Below are 18,605 nucleotides of genomic sequence, written 5' to 3'. Positions count from 1 at the left end.
TCTGGTATGTTGGGGGGGGGTTTGCTACAGAACAGGATCAAAAGAAGCTACAGTAAGTTGTAAAATTAGTCAACTCCATCTTGGGTACTACCCTCCGTAGTATTCAAGACGTCTTCAAGGAGCGATGCCTCAGAAAGGTGGCGTTCATGATTAAAGTTCACCATCATCCAGGACATGCCCATGCCCTCTTCTCTTGTCTGGAAGGAGGTACTGAAGCCTACAGGCACACACTCGGTGATTCAAAAACAGCTTCTTCCCCTATGCCATCTGATTCCTAAATAGACATTGAACCCAATAACACTACCTCACATTTTTATTACTTCTGTTTTTGCACTGTTTTTAATTGATCTGTTTGATGTACAGAAAAATACTTACTGTAGACTTGGCTGGCACCAGGGCAGGAATGGATTCTCAATATTCCTGGATTTCAGTGCTTTTAAAGAGATAGAGGGGGGGAAAGGGGAGGAGGGGTGGCATTACTGGTCAGGGATACTATTACAGCTACTGAAAGGGTGGGTAATGTAGCAGGATCTTCTTTTGAGTCAGTATGGGTGGAAGTCAGGAACAGGAAGGGAGCAGTTACTCTATTGGGATTATTCTATAGGCCCCCTGGTAGTAGCAGAGATAGCGAGGAGCAGACTGGGAGGGAGATTTTGGAAAGGTGCAAAAATAACAGGGTTGTTATCATGGGTGACTTTAACTTCCCTAATATTGATTGGCACCTGATTAGTTCCAATGGAGAGGAGGTGTTGGAGTTGTTAAAATATATTAGGACGGATAAGTCCCGGGGCCTGACGGAACATTCCCCAGGCTGCTCCAAGAGGTGAGGGAAGAGATTGCTGAGCCTCTGGCTAGGATCCTTATGTCCTCATTGTCCACAGGAATGGTACCGGAGGATTGGAGGGAGGCAAATGTTGTCCCCTTGTTCAAAAAAGGAAGTAGGGATAGTCCGGGTAATTATAGACCAGTAAGCTTTAAGTCTGTGGTGGGGAAAGCTGTTGGAAAAGATTCTTAGAGATAGGATCTATGGGCATTTAGAGAATCATGGTCTGATCAGGGACAGTCAGCATGGCTCTGTGAAGGGCAGATCATGTCTAACAAGCCTGATAGAGTTCTTTGACCAGGCATATAGCTGAGGGTAGTGCAGTGGATGTGATCTACATGGATTTTTTAGTAAGTCATTTGACAAGGTTCCACACGATAGGCTTATTCAGAAAGTCAGAAGACATGGCATCCAGGGAAGTTTGGCCAGGTGGATTCAGAATTGGCTTGCCTGCAGAAAGCAGAGGGTCGTGATGGAGGGAGTACATTCGGATTGGAGGGTTGTGACTAGTGGGATCGGTTTGGGACCTCTACTTTTTGTGATTTTTTTTAATGACCTGGATGTGGGGGTAGAAGGGTGGCATGACAAGTTTGCAGACAACACAAAGGTTGCTGGTGTTGTGGATAGTGTAGAGGATTGTCAAAGATTGTAGAGAGACATAGATAGGATGCAGAAGTGGCCTGAGAAATGGCAGATGGAATTCAACCCGGAGAAGTGTGAGGTGGTACTCTTTGGAAGGACAAACTCCAAGGCAGAGTACAAAGTGCGTGGCAGGATACTTGGTAGTGTAGAGGAGCAGAGGGATCTGGGGGTACATGTCCACAGATCCCTGAAAGTTGCCTCACAGGTAGATAGGGTAGTTAAGAAAGCTTATGGGGTGTTAGCTTTCATAAGTTGAGGGATAGAGTTTAAGAGTTGCGAGGTAATGATGCAGCTCTATAAAACTCTGGTTAGACCACACTTGGAGTACTGTGTCCCGTTCTGGTCGCCTCACTGTAGGAAGGATGTGGAAGCATTGGAAAGGGTACAGAGGAGATTTACCAGGATGCTGCCTGGTTTAGAGAGTATGCATTATGATCAGAGATTAAGGGAGATAAGGCTTTACTCTTTGGAGAGAAGAAGGATGAGAGGAGACATGATAGAGGTTTACAAGATATTAAGAGGAATAGATAAGGTGGACAGCCAGCGCCTCTTCCCCAGGGCACCACTGCTCAATACAAGAGGACATAGCTTTAAGGTAAGGGGTGGGAAGTTCAAGAAGGATATTAGAGGAAGGTTTTTTACTCAGAGAGTAGTTAGTGTGTGGAATGCACTGCCTGAGTCAGTGGTGGAGGCAGATACATTAGTGAAATTTAAGAGACTACTGGACAGGTATATGGAGGAACTTAAGGTGGGGGGTTATATGGGAGGCAGGGTTTAAAGGTCGGCACAACATCATGGGCCGAAGGGCCTGTACTGTGCTGTACTATTCTATGTTCTATGTATTTGTTTTACTTATTTTTGCTATATTATCATGCCTTACTGCTGCTGCTAAGTTAACAAAGTTCATGAAATCTGATTCTGATGTGTAGACACTAGACACTAGAGTACTTCAGCACAGTACAGACCCTTTGGCCCTCCATGTTGTGCCGACCCATATATTCCTTTAAAAAAAAGTAGTAAACCCACACTACCCCGTAACCCTCTATTTTTCTTTCATCCATGTGCCTGTCCAAGAGGCTCTTAAATACCCCTAATGTTTTAGCCTCCACCACCATCCCTGGCAAGTCATTCCAGGCACCCACAACCCTCTGTGTAAAAAAACTCACCCCTGATGTCTCCCATATAACCATATAACAATTACAGCACAGAAACAGGCCATCTCGGCCCTTCTAGTCCGTGCCAAACGCTTACTCTCACCTAGTCCCACTGACCCGCACTCGGCTCATAACCCTCCAGTCCTATCCTGTCCATATACCTATCTAATTTTACTTTAAATGAGAATACCGAACCTGCCTCTACCACTTCTACTGGAAGCTCGTTCCACACAGCTGCCACTCTCTGAGTAAAGAAGTTCCCCCTCGTGTTACCCCTAAACTTTTGCCCCCTAACTCTCAACTCATGTCCTCTTGTTTGAATCTCCCCTACTCTCAATGGAAAAAGCCTATCCACGTCAACTCTATCTATCCCCCTCATAATTTTAAATACCTCTATCAAGTCCCCCCTCAACCTTCTATGCTCCAAAGAATAAAGACCTAACTTGTTCAACCCTTCCCTGTAATCTAGGTGCTAAAACCCAGGTAACATTCCAGTAAATCTTCTCTGTACTCTCTCTATTTTGTTGACATCTTTCTTATAATTCGGTGACCAGAACAGTACACAATACTCCGAATTCGGCCTTACCAATGCCTTGTACAATTGCAACATTACATTCCAACTCCTATACTTTGATTTCTAAAGGTCAGCATACCAAAAGCTTTCTTCACCACCCTATCCACATGAGATTCCACCTTCAGGGAACTATGCACCATTATTCCTAGATCACTCTGTTCTCCCCTAAACTTCCCTCCCTTAACTTGGTACATATGTTCTCTGGTGTTTGCTATTCATGCCCTGGGAAACAGGTACTGGCTATCCACCCTGTCTGTGCCTCTCATAATCTTGTAGACCTCTATCAAGTCCCCTCTCATCCTTCTATGCTTCAAAGAGAAAAGTCCCAGCTCTGCTAACCTTGCCTCATAAGACTTGTTTTCCAATCCAGGCAGCATCCTGGTAAATCTCCTCTGCACCCTCTCCATAGCTTCCACACCCTTCCTATAATGAGGTGATCAGAACTGAACACTATACTCTTAAGTGTGGTCTCACCAGAGGCACATCACAGAAATGTGAAAATATTGGTGTAATGGTGGTTCCACAATTGCCTAGGTATGAAATGAGGGTGAGTTTTTATACTACATCCAGAAAAGTTTTATAAAATAGACCATTGGAGTTGTACTAAACAAACTTTGGGATTGTAATTGGTAAGTGGTTGGAGTATCAGTGGCATCTTGAGATGGCAAGCTCTGTGGATTGGAAAGTGGTTATAGAGAAATTTGGGTATTACTGGAAATTAAGGTCCTGAAGTGGAGGAAGACTGATTTCAATATGATAGGACAAGGAAACAGGAATTGTGCTGTATGAACAGCTTGTAGTGAGATTTATTCAAAAGTGAAATATTGAAAACTCAACCCAATGTATTCTCACGAAAGTGGAAGTTAACACTAGCAAATCCAAGGAACCCTCCATGTCAGGGGGTAGGCTAATCACCAGCATCATTGGAGACACTCACAGCTGCCTTAATCACACTTCCTCCCATCCAGCCTCCTGTAAGGACATGAATCCATCTACCTGTTCCTCCTTCTCCTTCATATTTACTCTGATAATGACGTATTCTGTGCAGGTATCTTCCTTCTTCCTTAACTAAGGACAGTCAATAGTCACATCATATATATTGTCCTTACCTTTGCTCTTGACCTTTCTCTTCCTAAATAGAGCAAGAACCTTACCTTCCACTCCTTCAGTCTCCACATTCAATCGATCATTCTTTGAAGTTTCTATCCAGATTCTGCCACTAAACAATCTTGAATCTTGAGAGACATATTCCTCTCTCCTCCTCTTTCAGCACTTTAGTTAAGGTCTTTGACAAGGTCCTATGTGGGAGACTGGTCAAGAAGGTTCAGTCACTCAGCATACAGGATGAGGTGGTAGATTGGATTGGACATTGGCTTTGTGAGAGAAGCTGGAGAGTGGTAGTAGAGAGTTGTCTCTCTGGAGGCCTGTGACTAGTGGTGTGCCACAGGGATCCATGCTGATTCCTTTGTTGTTTGTCATTATATCAAAGATGATAATGTGGTTAATTGGATCAGCAAATTTGTGGATGACACCAAGATTGGAAGTGTAGTGGACAGCGAGGAAGGCTATTGTGGCTTGCAGAGGGATCTGCATCAGTTGGAAAAATTGGATGAAAAATGGCAGGTGAACTTTAATGCAGACAAATGTGAGGTTTTGCACTTTGGTAGGATCATCCAGGGTGGGTCTTACACAGTGAACAGTAGGGCTTACTGAGGAGTGTGGTCGAACAAAGGGATCTGGGAATACAGGTCCATAATTTGTTGTAAATAGTGTCACGGGTAGATAGGATCATAAAGAAATCTTTTGGCACCTTATCCCTCATAAATCAATGTATTATGTACAGAATATGGGATGTCATGTTGAAGTTGTCTAAGATGTTTGTGAGGCCTAATTTGGAGTATTGTGATCAGTTTTGGTTACCCGTACACAGGAAAGATGTAAACAAGGTTGAGAGAGTGCAGAGATAATTTACAAGGATGTTGCCAGGTCTGGAGGAACTGAGATCAAAGCAAAAATTGAATAGGTTAGGACTGTATTCTTTAGAACATAGAAGATTAAGAGGAGATTTGATAGAGGAGTACAAAATTATGAAGGTTATAGATGGGATAAATGCAAACATGTATTTTCCTCAACACACACAAAATGGTGGTGGAGTGCAGCAGGCCAGGCAGCATCTATAGGGAGAAGCACTGTCGACGTTTCAGGCTGAGACGTGCCTGGCCTGCTGCATTCTACCAGCATTTTGTGTGTGTTGCTTGAATTTCCAGCATCTGCAGATTTCCTTGTGTTTGCAGGTGTTTTCCTCAGAGATTGAGTGACACTACAATCCCACTTGGGCTAAGGCTGAAAAGTGAGGTTTAAGGGAAACATGATGGGAAGCTTCTTCACTTAGAGGGTCATGAGAGTGTGGAGTGAGTTACCAGCATGCGAGCTGGATTGAAATTTTAAGATAAGTTTAGTTAGGTACATGGATGGTAGGGATATGGACGGCTATGGTTCTGGTGCAGGTCAATGGGAGTAGGCAGTTTAAATGGATTTGGCAAGGACTAGATGGGCTGAAGGGCCTGATTCTGTGCTGTACTTCTCTATGACTATGACTTCTAAAGGATCTCTGGTCACTCTGGATGGTTCTGCAATCTGGAAATTGAATGCAGACAGTAAGTATTGTAAAATGAAATCGGTAACTTTTAAACAAAACATACTTTCTTTTTGTCCTTTAGGGACTATTCAGGGCTTCTATTCCACACCCAAGAACTGACCGTGAATATGCATCATATGAAATAGGATTTGACTGTGATGTTCTTGAACTTATTCCTGGGGTTGACCTTTTCTCAGACCGATTCAGAACTGATATACGTACTGTGGTGGGAAGTCTGAACTTCTTGCTCCATGAACTACATGCAGCAAGGCAAAACCTATTGGTAAGAAAATTACCAAAAGTCATAATATGCAAAGATCAAAGGACTATGTTTTGTTTTTAACTGTATGAAATCTTTTCATTGAGTCAGATTGACAACTAAACATTGTACAAAATAATGTTTTATGTTTATGTTGCATGTATTTTTTTAAAAATCACAAAAATATATTAATTTCAAAGTTCATAAATTTCTTTGCCATTTCCATAAAAGCAGTGAAAACACTATGTATCTTTTAACTTCAAAGGCTGTAGATTTGAACATCTTTTGTGGGCAACATGTTTATGAATCAGATCTGGCTGGACTTAATAGTACTTTAGGATCTTTCTCTCCATTCCAGCTTTTTAAGGTCATCCAGGAATATAAAGATAACCTTTTGATTTTCTTTTCCACAGTGCAAACCATCTACTTAAACATCCCCCGAAACCACCTCCTCCAGATTGTCTCCCACAAAATATGAAACGAGTTCACATATTTATTTTGACCTTAAGATACTTCCATTAAGTCACATCTGGCATTTCCTTCACCAAGGGGTTCCCAACCTGGGGTCTAGGGACCCCTTGATTAATGGTAAAGGTCCATGGCATAAAGAAGTTTGGGAGCCCCGCCCTAGCCCAATGCGCTTACATTTTCATAGTGCACCCCTCCCCCACTCCAGGCTCTGAATTCAAACATTTCCCATCTTCTGCACTGTTTTCCCCTAACTTATCTTGGCCATAAGACACATCTCCTGCTCCCTAAATCATAATCCCTCCACACTATTAACTACTCGGCTTCCTTCCCTATATTTGATCTTCACTCGTGTTGTGGTACTCTTTCAGTTATTGAACACTGAAGACAGACAGTATAGTACAGGAATCGGTCCTTTGGCTCACAATGTTGTGCCAAACTAGTTAAATCCCTTCTGCCTAGACTTGTCCATATCCCCTTCATCTCAGCACATTCATATTCTGTCTAAGAGCCTTATAAATGCCTCTGTCATATTTGCCTCCACCACCACCCCTGGCAGCACACTCAGCGTTCTATGTGTAAAAAAATCTTAACCCCTCTCAGCTTAAGTGTGTACTCTCTAGTATTAGCCATTTTGAACTTAGGAAAAAAGATATTGTCTATTTACTCTATCTATGCCTCTCATAATCTTTTAAACTTCTATCAGGTCTCCCCTCAACTACAACACTCCAGAGAAAACAACCCAGTTTGTCCGATCTCTCTTTATAACACATGCCTTCTATTCCAAGAAAGTAAACTTGTTCTGTACCTTCATCAAAGCCTCTGCGTTCTTCCTATCATGAGATGACCACAATTAAATGTCTGGGTGAATATCAACCTGTGTGGCTATGAACTTAGATCCCAAGATCCCTCTATACATTGACAATGTATAGGGTCTTGCCATTAACAGTACTTTCCCTTTACAAAGTGCAACATCTCACAATCGGCCAGATAAAACTCCAGCTGCCATTTCTCTGCTTAAATCTAGAACTGACCTATATCATGCTGTATCCTCTGACAATCTTATCATCATCTTCAGCGATAACTCATATTCGACATATGATTCTTCTCCTGGTGGTTGATCTGGTCTTGAGATGACCGATTCATGATGCACCAGTCCTATTGCAGTGTTGGCCATTGAGGTGGTGGTGGATCTAGCTGGTTGGCCTTTCCCATCCTCTCGTTGCATTGAAACTGCTTAGTTTTAGTGGAACGTTGTAGGTATTCTTCGAGCCATGCAGTTCTCTCATTGACGGTTCTTCTCCAGCTTTCCCTAACCTGTGCTAATTTCTCCCCTCCATTCAGGTTGATGTGTCACTTTCTCAGGTAGGTCTTGATATTGTCCTTGAACCACTTTTTCTGCCCTCTAGGTAGTGCACTTTGTATTTTTGAGTTGGCCAAACAGGAGCTGTTTAGGGAGGCTGGAGTCAGACATATGGATGACGTGGCCAACCCATCACAACTTGTGTTGTGTTGAATCATGATGGAGTTAATATGCCTGTCTTTCCAGCAAACTCTCAGAATCTTTCAAAGGCATCTTTGATGGTAAGCTTCTAGGTATTTTATGTGCCTACTGTATGTTGTCTGTGACTCCACTCCATATAGTAAGGAGAGGAGGACTATAGCTTTATAGACCAGAAGCTTAGTGTTGGTTTTGATACCTGATCTTCAAAAGCCTGGCAAAAGCTCCACTTGCACATCCTATTTTGCAATTTATTTCAAGGTCAATGGTGACTCTTGAAGGTAAAGGCTGCCAAGAAATGGGAAATGATCAGTGCTCTCCAGAGTGATGTTGTTAGCTTGGATGGTTGGAAGTTTAGGAGCTTGATCTACAGAAGGTTGGTGCAGGACCTGGGTTTTCTTGATGTTTAGATCAAGTCCCAGGAGTTTATATGCTCTAGCAAAAGCATCCATTCGCATTGTAGATCCTCCTCAGAATGAGCTACGATGGTATTGTTTTCTGCAATTTAGAGCTCCATGATGGAAGCAATTGGCACCTTGCTCTCTGCCTTGAATCTGTTAAGGTTAAAGAACCCCGTATCTAGTCTTTTCAGATTCCTTGTGGGAGGTCTTGGCCTGTGAGGTGAAGAATGGTTGCAGTGAAAACAGCAGAGTTTGGGCAAAGCCCTGTGACAATCAGGAAGTGGTGACAGGAGCAGGACAGTGAAGTTTGGGAGCTGGCATATAGGCAATGGGTATTAGTTACAGTCGTCTTGCTCATGGACTGAGGCAGATAGAGCTTTTCGGCACCTCCACCCATGACTGAACAGCCCTATTCAGGACCTGTTCTGCTCACCCCACATGGGGAAGGTGCCAGAAAAGGTGCCCTAAAAATAGTCAGTTTCCTCACTCCTGACTGGATTACCGTGACCAGTGGGATAACCAAGCTGTGGTCTGAAACAAAAGTTTTGGAGCCTGGAATATGCGGACACTTAGAGTCAGCGAAACCAACGAAAGACATACTGATATCTCGAGAGCTGAGAAGATTCCAAACTGACCTTGCTGCCCTTTCTGAAAAGTGGTTGACTGAGGAAGGAGTAGAAGGGTGGATACACTTTTTTTCTGGAAGGAGAAATAAGCAGATGAATCCAGAATCCATGGAGTTGGATTCGGCATAAAGAACAGCATCATCAGTCACCTCTCCAAATTGCCAGTTGACCATCTCATGACCATGTGCCTTCAGTTTGCTAACAATCAAATAGCTACAGCTGTGAGTGCCTACAGTCCAACCTGGACTCACCCGAAGATGTTAAGGAGACATTCTATGCTGACCTAGACTGCATACTATCAGATATTCCCAAGGAAGATAAGGTCATTCTTCTCGTATACTTGAATGCTAGAGTTGGCAAGGACGGTGACTCTTGGAAAGGCACAATTCAGAAGGAATGTGTTGGCAACATTAACTCCAGTGGAGCACTCTTAGTCTCCAAGTGTGCTGAACATGACCTGACCATCACCAACACCCTGTTTCACCAAAGGAATAAGGTGAAAACTTGTGGATGCATCCCCATTCAAGGAGTTGGCATCTTATAGATGATGTCATTTTTTGGAGGAGGGATCGCAGAGATGTAAAGAATACTAGAGGCATGATCAGTGATGATAAAGGCTGGACACACCAATGGCTTATTCGCTTATAAGTGTCATAGAAAGATAGAAAACCTACAGCACAATACAGGCTCTTCAGCCCACAAAGCTGTGCCAAATATGTACTTACTTAGAAATTACCTAAGGTTACCCATAGCCCTCTATTTTTCTAAGCGCCATGTACCTATCCAGGAGTCTCTCAAAAGACCCTATCGTATCCACCCCCACCACCATTGCCGGAAGCCCATACCATGCACTCACCACTCTCTGCATAAAAAATCTTACCCCTGACATCTCCCCTGTACCTACTTCCAAGCACCTTAAAACTGTGCCCTCTCGTGCTAGCCATTTCAGCCCTGGGAAAAAGCCTCTGACTATCCACACGATCAATGCCTTTCATCATCTTATGCACCTCTATCAGGTCACCACTCATCCTCTGTCGCTCCAAGGAGAAAAGGTCGCGTTCACTCAACTTATTCTCATTAGGCATGCCCCCCAATCCAGGCAACATCCTTGTAAATCTCCTCTGCACCCTTTCTATGGTTTCCACATCCTTCTCATAGTGAGGCGATCAGAACTGAGCACAGTATTCCGTGGGGTCTGACCAGGGTCCGAAATAGCTGCAAAATTACCTCTCAGCTCCTAAACACAATCCCACGATTGATGAAGGCCAATGCACCGTATGCCATCTTAACCACAGAGTCAACCTGCGCAGCAGCTTTGAGTGTCCTATGGACTCGGACCCCAAGATCCCTCTGATCCTCCACACTGCCAAGAGTCTTACCATTAATACTATACTGTATTCTGCCATCAAATTTGACCTACCAAAATGAATCACCTCACACTTATCTGTGTTGAACTCCATCTGTCCTTCAAAATCATGCAGAAGAGTAGAATGTAAAATAAACTGAGCCATCCCAGGTTCAACATTGAGAGCCTAAAAGACACAACGTAAGTACAACATGTCCAGGTTGCCCTTCTGAAAGACTCCCGGAGGACATTGAAGCACACTGGACCAAATTGAAGATCACCATCCTTGATACTTGTAAAAACATAATCGGATACAAGACCAGGAAAAACGAAGATGGTTTGATGAAGATGACAATGAAATATAAGAGCTAATCAACAACAAAATGACAATTTTATACACCAACTACCTCACTACTAATCTTTGTATTGTATGCGAACCTATGAACCCATCCATCCATGTTTTCATCCAAGTCATTTATATGTATAATAAATAGCAGAAATCCCAATATAGATTCTTGTAGATCACCAGTAGTCATGGACTTCCAACCAAAATTAGTCTCATTGACCACTACCCTCTGTCTTCTGTGGTCAGTAATGGTATTTAACAAATCTAACATTAACTCATTCTTCATTTCAAACTGCTCTAGCATATTAGCACACTCCACAGTTTTCTTGGTAAATGCCGGGGAAAAGTATTAATTTAGGACCTCATCTATATTCTTTGCTTCTAAGCATATGTTCCATTTTTTCCTCTCCCTAGTTAGCCTCTTACTCTTGATGCCTGTATAGAATGCTTTAGGATTCTCTCTAATCCTACTTGTCAAGGATTTTTCATGGCTCCCTCTGATTCTCCTAGTTCCTTTTTTGAGTTCTTTTCTAACTTCTTTATCAGAATTTTACCCTAGTTCCTGCCTAATATTCTCCTTATTTCCCCAGCTCCAATTTAAAACTCTACCGCAAGATGTGTAATTATTCTTATTCACAGCTATTTTAAAACTTAAAAAGTTGTGATCACTGTTCCCTAAATGTTTTTCTCATTGAAATGTCAGTCATCTGGCTATACTTATTTCACAATGCCAGGTCCAGTATGGACACTTCTGTAGTTGGACCTGGATGTACCTAATAAATTCTGCCTAATCTAAGCCTCAGGCACTAAAGGGGTCCTAGACTATATTGGGGAAGTTGAAATCACCCACAACAGCAACCATGTGGTTGTGCACCTTTCCCTAATCTGCCTGCAAATCTGTTCCTCAATAATCTGATTGCTCACCATATCCATCCCCACCTAGTGGAGACCTATCTATATTAAAACTATATACCAGTGGTTGGTCCATGACCTTCTGTACCAAGGTACCTTAAGTGCTCACATAAACACTTCTTAAAAATGCTGTCAGCAACTCTGCTTCCACCACTCTCTCTAACACCTGCCTTTTTCTGGATGAAAAATGGTCCTCTTTAGATCGCCTCTAAATTTGTTCCCAACCCTAAGTTGTAGCCTCATGAATACCTGTAATCAAGTTCATGACTGAGGATGCTCAAGCCATTTAACAAAACCTACACTCGGGGTCCACTTTACCTCCTGTACCTAATAAAGTGGCCACTCAATGTATGTTCATGATTCTCTGCAGCTGCACATGTTCAACACCTCAAAGATTCAACATGTACAGAAGTGATACCATCAGGTCCTAAAAGTCTGGATGCAGAGTTGGTGTTTTCCCACACAGACCTAGTATGAAGGGTGGAGAATGCTAACTTTGCTCTTAGTCTGTGTGTTATGTTGTAATGAAATTTTCAGCTTTATATGTGTAACTGACTTTACCCTGGCAGTGCAAGCTGGTGTGTTCAATATTGTGTCTGTACTGAACATGAACACCTTGGAAGTACATTTCCAATAATGGTGACAAGAGCCAAATCTCTTCAAAATAACCATCACCTTGCAGCCATCTCTACTCCAACTCATTTTGGAGTCGGGCTGGATTGCACATTAACCTCTTGCATTTGCCTGAAGAAGCCTGTTACCAAGAATAAAACAGAGGTTGTCATGCTGAGAAACTGGAAAACTGATGAGGAGCATCGACATCAGCACTGTTCCTCATTGCTCCCGACCAAGTACTGTATAGAGGACAAGTACACAAACTCTAGATGATGAGGTCAGTTATATCACCAATCCTTCTCATCTGCAACCGCCTGAGAGCATGTCATGCAGTATTAGAACATATAACATAGAAATTTCAGCACATTACAAGGCCCTTCAGCCCACAATGTTGTGCCGACCATGTAACCTACTCTGGAGATTGCCTACAATTTCCCTAGTGCATAGCACTCTATTTTTCTAAGCTCCATGTACCTTTCTAAGAGGGTCTTAAAAGACCCTATTGTATCTGCTTCCACCACTGCCACTGGCAGTGCATTCCACAAACCTACCACTCTCTGTGTGAAAACTTATCCCTACCATCCCCTCGGTTACCATTTCCAAGCACCTTAAGACTATGCCCCCTTATGTTAGCCATTTCAGCCCTGGGGAAAAAAGCCTTTGGCTATCCACACGATCAATGCCTCTCATCATCTTCTACATCTCTATCAGGTCACTTCTCATCCTCCTCCGCTCCAAGGAGAAAAGGCCAAATACACTCAACCTGTTCTCATAAAGTATGCCCTCCAAACCAGGCAACATCCTTGAAAATCTCCTCTGCACTCTCTATATAGTTTCTACATTCTTCCTGCAGTGAACTGACCAGAACTGAACACAGTACTCCAAGTGGAGTCTGACCAAGGTCTTATATAACTGTGCAACCACCTTAAAACTGTAGTTACCCATTAAGTCCAGTGAGCTAAGGAAATCATATACTTCTTTATCTAAAGAATCTTAACAATATGCACAAAATGCTGGAGGAACTCAGCAAGACATGCAACATCTATGGAGAGGAATAAACAGTCAATGTTCTGGGTTGAGGCCCTTCATCAGTACTGATAAAGATCAGAGTCCTGATAAAGGGTCTCTGCCCAAAACAGAGACTGTTTACTCTTCTCCAGAGATATTTCTGTACCTGTTGAGTCCCTCAAACATTTTATGTTTCTTTCTCTGGATTTCTGGCATCTGCAGAATCTCTAGAACACTAGACACTAGAATACTACAGCACAGTACAGGCCCTTCAGTTCTCGATGTTGTGCCGACCCATATATTCCTTTTTTAAAAAAGTACTAAACCCACACTACCCCGTAACCCCCTATTTTTCTTTCATCCATGTGCCTGTCCAAGAGGCTCTTAAATACCCCTAATGTTATAGCCTCCACCACCATCCCTGGCAAGTCATTCCAGGCACCCACAACCCTCTGTGTAAAAAAACTTACCCCTGATGTCTCCCCTAAACTTCCCTTCCTAAACTCAATACATATGCCCTCTGGTGTTTGTTATTTGTGCCCTGGGAAACAGGTTTAATCAGGAACCTATGATTTCTGATGTGCTGGTTCAGTGGGAGGTGTGCTTATGGTTACTTTGCCCTGGCTGCAGAGTGAACTGCAGATAAAGCAAACAGAAGGAAGGACAAAGGGCAAGTCATGAACAGACAATTCTAAACAGAAGCCCAATAATCCTATCTTAAATGAACAATGTAATGCACAAATAGTTGCCTTTATTGTAGCAGTGTATTGCCACAATTAATTTACCAGCTCCTGAGATTCTGGCAGGAAAGTTAGTCTGGAGAAAATATTAAGTGCGAACATGTCATGTACCATTGATATTGCAACACCAACAAAATTCTGGGAGCCTTAAGTACAGTATGATCCACTGTAAGGTTGAAAAGTAAAATGCCTGATGTGTTGATCTGTAAATATGATTTGATTTATTGTGTTTGATTTCCTGTCTACATGGAGTAAGCAATAACCTTTGTTGTTTGTAATTCTAAGTAAGTAACTAAAGATGCATATCTAGAATAAATAAAATGAACAAATTCCCGAAATAAACAGCGGGTTAGTGTATGGTAGTAAATTAAAAAGACAGATTAAGGTTTTGACAGAAAGTTGGGAAATGAGGAATCTTTGAAAAAAATTCTGAACAAATATCAGAGTTCAGGAACAATGATTTGACTAGCAGAGGATATAATAGGTTAAAGCAACCTTTGATAACTAGCAATCATGTACAAAATGACTTATGGCTGGTCTGGCTTAGGAAGCTTCTTTTAATCATGTATCTCTATTTTATGTGACAGGCCTTACCTCTGTTCACACTGTACCAGTACTTCGTTAGTTCAATCTGTCATGATGTGCAGAAGAGTGTTGAAGCAAGAATATTGAAGGTAACAGAGCACTGGCATCAATGCGTGTATTTTCTGAGATCGTTTAAAAATGTAAATATAAAGCTCTCATAGAAGTAGGGTAGTTTCTTTAGGTTTTCAGATTATATTATAGAAACCAAATGAACGTAGAATAACTGGATGACTGAATGTCCACAATTTCATATGTATGGTTGGACAAGTTATGATGCACAGGGGAAAAACATTAATCAGTAAATATATAAAAATTTGATGGTAAATTATTGTTTTCTTTTCTCAGTTTTCAGCATTCATGAATGACAGTAAAATATTTTTACAATGATTTCTTCATTTATTATACAACAAATAGACACAAATAAAATAGAAGAAAAGTGAAATGTTTTTCATTATTTTCTCAATAATCCTAATTGGATCATTCATATTCCCTATCACAATAATTGTAGATGATTAATTTTGATAGTTTACCATCTCTGTTCAGAGAGGATGGTTCTTCTCCATTCTGAAACATTGTGAATTGGAATTTGCTTCAGTTTAGTATATTGTACAGTTGTTTATTCAATGCAGTGAATTTCTTTTGTTTTAACCACTTTAAACAGATGAGAGCTTTGGCAGACTTGGGGTTTTTTACAGAAGCTTTTGCTGAACATCATGTCTTGATTAATGGTGAAAAGATTCCAAATTTACTCTTGGGTGGTTTCAGACCCTCAGAGCCTAAGGTATGTCCCAATTTTATATCCATTTTCTCATGTTCATTTTTGCATTTTTGTGTATTCTTTATTTGCATCTACCCCTTGAGGTAACACTCTAACATGCAGTTAGTGTTAGGGGTAGGTTTATGTTTGCTCAATGTGATTGGAGGCTAAAGTCTAAAGAAAAGGAATTCCTTAAGAAGGTTGGAAGTCTTTACCCTGTTCCATTGTGGGCAATGTGCTGAATACAAACCTGCACATCATGAGGTTGTGTTGGTTCTTAATGCAAACAACACATTTCACTGTATGTTTCAATGAACTGTACTAAATAAATTTGAATTTGAATCGGATAATATTCAAAATCATAGGAAGTACCTTTCAATTAAGATGGTGAGGGAATGACCTTCTGCAAGGTTTGCTAATGTTTTAAATTTGTGTAGGGTAAGATGTGTAAGATGGCAATTGTATAGTCACTTCAAACTTTTGCTCCGTTACATTTCTTACCTTTGCACTATGTACCTCCCTTTTTTTAATTTCAGTTTGTTAATTTATTTGTCTTTCTTATCTGCATGTGAATAAGTCTATTTCACAATGACTACAAAGATTCCTAAATCTGGGAAAAAAGAAGCTTCTACATCTCTGTCTGCCGAGATTCTCTCTATTCTGAAACAGAATCGACAGGACATTATAATTGATATCAAGACTGAATTTAGGGCTTCTATCAGTCAGCTGGAGTCAAAATTGGATCAGATTAACGCCAGAGTGGATGACCAAGCCGAACAATTATTTTGCATCGACCTAACTTCCAAAGATTTAAAGCGCCGTGTTCAGCAGCTGGAAACTCTCTGCTCTAACTTAACGGAGCAAAACAGCAAACTTACTTCCAAAATGGCGGATCTCGAAAATCGGAGCAGACGTAATAATTTACGAATTCTCGGTTTGCCAGAGGCCACTGAAACGGACTCTCTCGTTGAATTTTTCTCTTCTTTCCTATGTGAGATCTTTGGGAAAGAAATTCTTTCGACTCCACCTGAGTTAGAAAGAGCCCATAGAGTGTTTACTCCTCGAGCTGTTTTGGGTTCTAGAGCACGCCCAATTATCCTGTGTTTTCATCGATATCAGGTGAAAAATCTTCTGATCATGGAGGCACGCCGGAGAGGTACCTTGGTTTACCATTCGTATCATTGAAGACTATGCCCCCCAAGTTTTGAAGATGCGTGCCGAGTTCAAAGCCGATATGAAAGAGCTCTTTAATCATGGATTCAAACCTTCCCTCCATAATCCTGCCGATCTTCGAATTACTCATACTACTGGGGACTATAAATGGTCTAAGTCGGTCAAGGAGGCCAAGAAGTTTATTGAAGGTCTCCCAGCCATTTTGACTTCTTTGGACCCTGTTTGACTTTCTAAAATGACCGATAAGTACTTTCTAAAATAAAAGTCTTTTTGTGGACTCAGAACTTATTTGAGTATCTTTAAATATCTTTAACTACTGAGAACCATAAATGGTTTTAGTTGGGTTCTTTTCGACAGTGCAATTTTCTTAAATGGTCAATTAAAAAAGCTTTGCTGTGGACTCAGATTTAATCTGTGTAACTTTGTTTACTTTTGAATAAGGTTATCTACTGAGAACCATAATTGGTCTCAGTTTATTCCGGAGGCTTTGTTTTTACTGAAGGTCACCCTGCCAATTTATTGTATCTGACTTGTTTTTTTTCAAACGACTCATATTCAAACGCACACACACACACACACACACACACTCACACACACACACGCACACACACTCACACACACACACACTTTTTTTCAAAGTACATTTATATATGTACTTTCTTTATATATAAAATTTCCCTTCTCTTTTTTCCCTTTTGTTCTTTTTTTTCTCTTAAATTTACCCCTTTTTTCACAGTTTCTCGCAGGTAGATTAGTTTTCAATTATTATTTCGTATTAAGTCTTATATTTTCTCCAATGATATTGTTTCTGTTTGCAATTCTGATTTGTAGTGCATAAATTAGCTAGTTTTGCTATATTATTTAAACAGAGCTTATGTCAATGCACGGAACTGGAAGCTGGTTTTTGGGTAGCCATCTAGTTTTGGGTTGCGAGGGTGGGGTAGGTTCTCCGGTACCAACACTATCCAATGTTTTTATTGCTTTTCCTTGTTATTCAGGTCTTGTCTGTGTCCTGATTTTACTGATTTATGTTTATATTTTTGCTCCCAAATTGTTATTTCAATGTCTGACCTTATATATGTCTACTACCTTTTATGTTTTAACAATTGATAATGGTTAGTCCACTGAAGTTTGTGAGCTAGGATGTAAAGGGATTGAATCATCTTTTTCAAAGAAGGAAGGTCTTCTCCCATATTAAGCAACTTAAAGCTGACATTGCCTTCCTCCAAGAAACTCGTATTCGTAGTTTCGACAATTCCCATCTTATGTCAAGGTGGGTGGGTCAGCATTTTCATTCATCCTTCCCGGCCAAAGGGGGGGGGCGGTTTCTATTCTTATTTATTCAAATGTAAGGTGGTACTAGCTAACTTGTATGCTCCTAATTCCGATGATGTTAACTTTTTTGAATGCTTTTTTCCTTCAGTATAAATCTGAATTTATACTCTTGTACTGGGTGGTGACTTTAATTGCTGGTTAGATCCTGCTTTGGATCGATCGTCCTCTGTTCCTAGATTACCTATTAAATCTGCTTTAGCTATTCATTCTTTTCTCTCTAACTATGGTATCTCCGATACATGGCGTTTCCTTCATCCTACTGAGAGAGATTATTCTTTTTTTTCCACATGTTCACCATACTTTTATTAGAATTGATTATTTTTTAAATCGATAATCAACTTATTTCATTTGTTCACTCTTGTGATTATCAGAGTATATTGATTTCCGATCATGTTCCAGTCACTTTGTCTTTAAATCTTCCTGGTCTCCCTCAGAGGAATAAACATTGGTGTTTTAACTCAACTTTGTTATCGGATGATGATTTTGTAAAATTTATTAAGGATCAGATAACTTTTTTCCTAAACGCCCAATACATCATCTGAAATTTCATCCCAGATTGCCTGGGATGCTATGAAAGCATATTTGAGGGGTTAAATAATTTCATATACAACGAATCTCAATAGAAAGTCCCATTTAGAGCGATTAGAATTGATTAATCAGATTAAAGTATTAGATCAACTATACGCCCAGACTAAAAACCCCG

General features: G+C 40.9%; 1 protein-coding gene across 1 annotated transcript in view; it reads left to right on the top strand.

Annotated features, from left to right (window-relative positions):
- Positions 1-16,802, top strand: part of LOC140738179 (cilia- and flagella-associated protein 54-like) — a 127,722-nt gene extending 110,920 nt beyond the window's left edge. The window contains exons 31-34 of the mRNA XM_073065296.1: positions 5,914-6,114; positions 14,640-14,726; positions 15,299-15,418; positions 15,972-16,802. Of these exons, the coding sequence (XP_072921397.1) occupies positions 5,914-6,114; positions 14,640-14,726; positions 15,299-15,418; positions 15,972-15,986 (423 nt within the window). The 3' untranslated portion in view covers positions 15,987-16,802. The remainder of the gene's footprint in view (positions 1-5,913; positions 6,115-14,639; positions 14,727-15,298; positions 15,419-15,971) is intronic.
- Positions 16,803-18,605: the final 1,803 nt, after the last annotated feature.

Source organism: Hemitrygon akajei, chromosome 14 (assembly GCF_048418815.1).
Source record: "Hemitrygon akajei chromosome 14, sHemAka1.3, whole genome shotgun sequence".
Taxonomy (NCBI): domain Eukaryota; kingdom Metazoa; phylum Chordata; class Chondrichthyes; order Myliobatiformes; family Dasyatidae; genus Hemitrygon; species Hemitrygon akajei.
The sequence above is the reverse complement of the archived record's forward strand: the minus strand, read 5'-3'. Positions and strand labels throughout refer to the sequence as shown.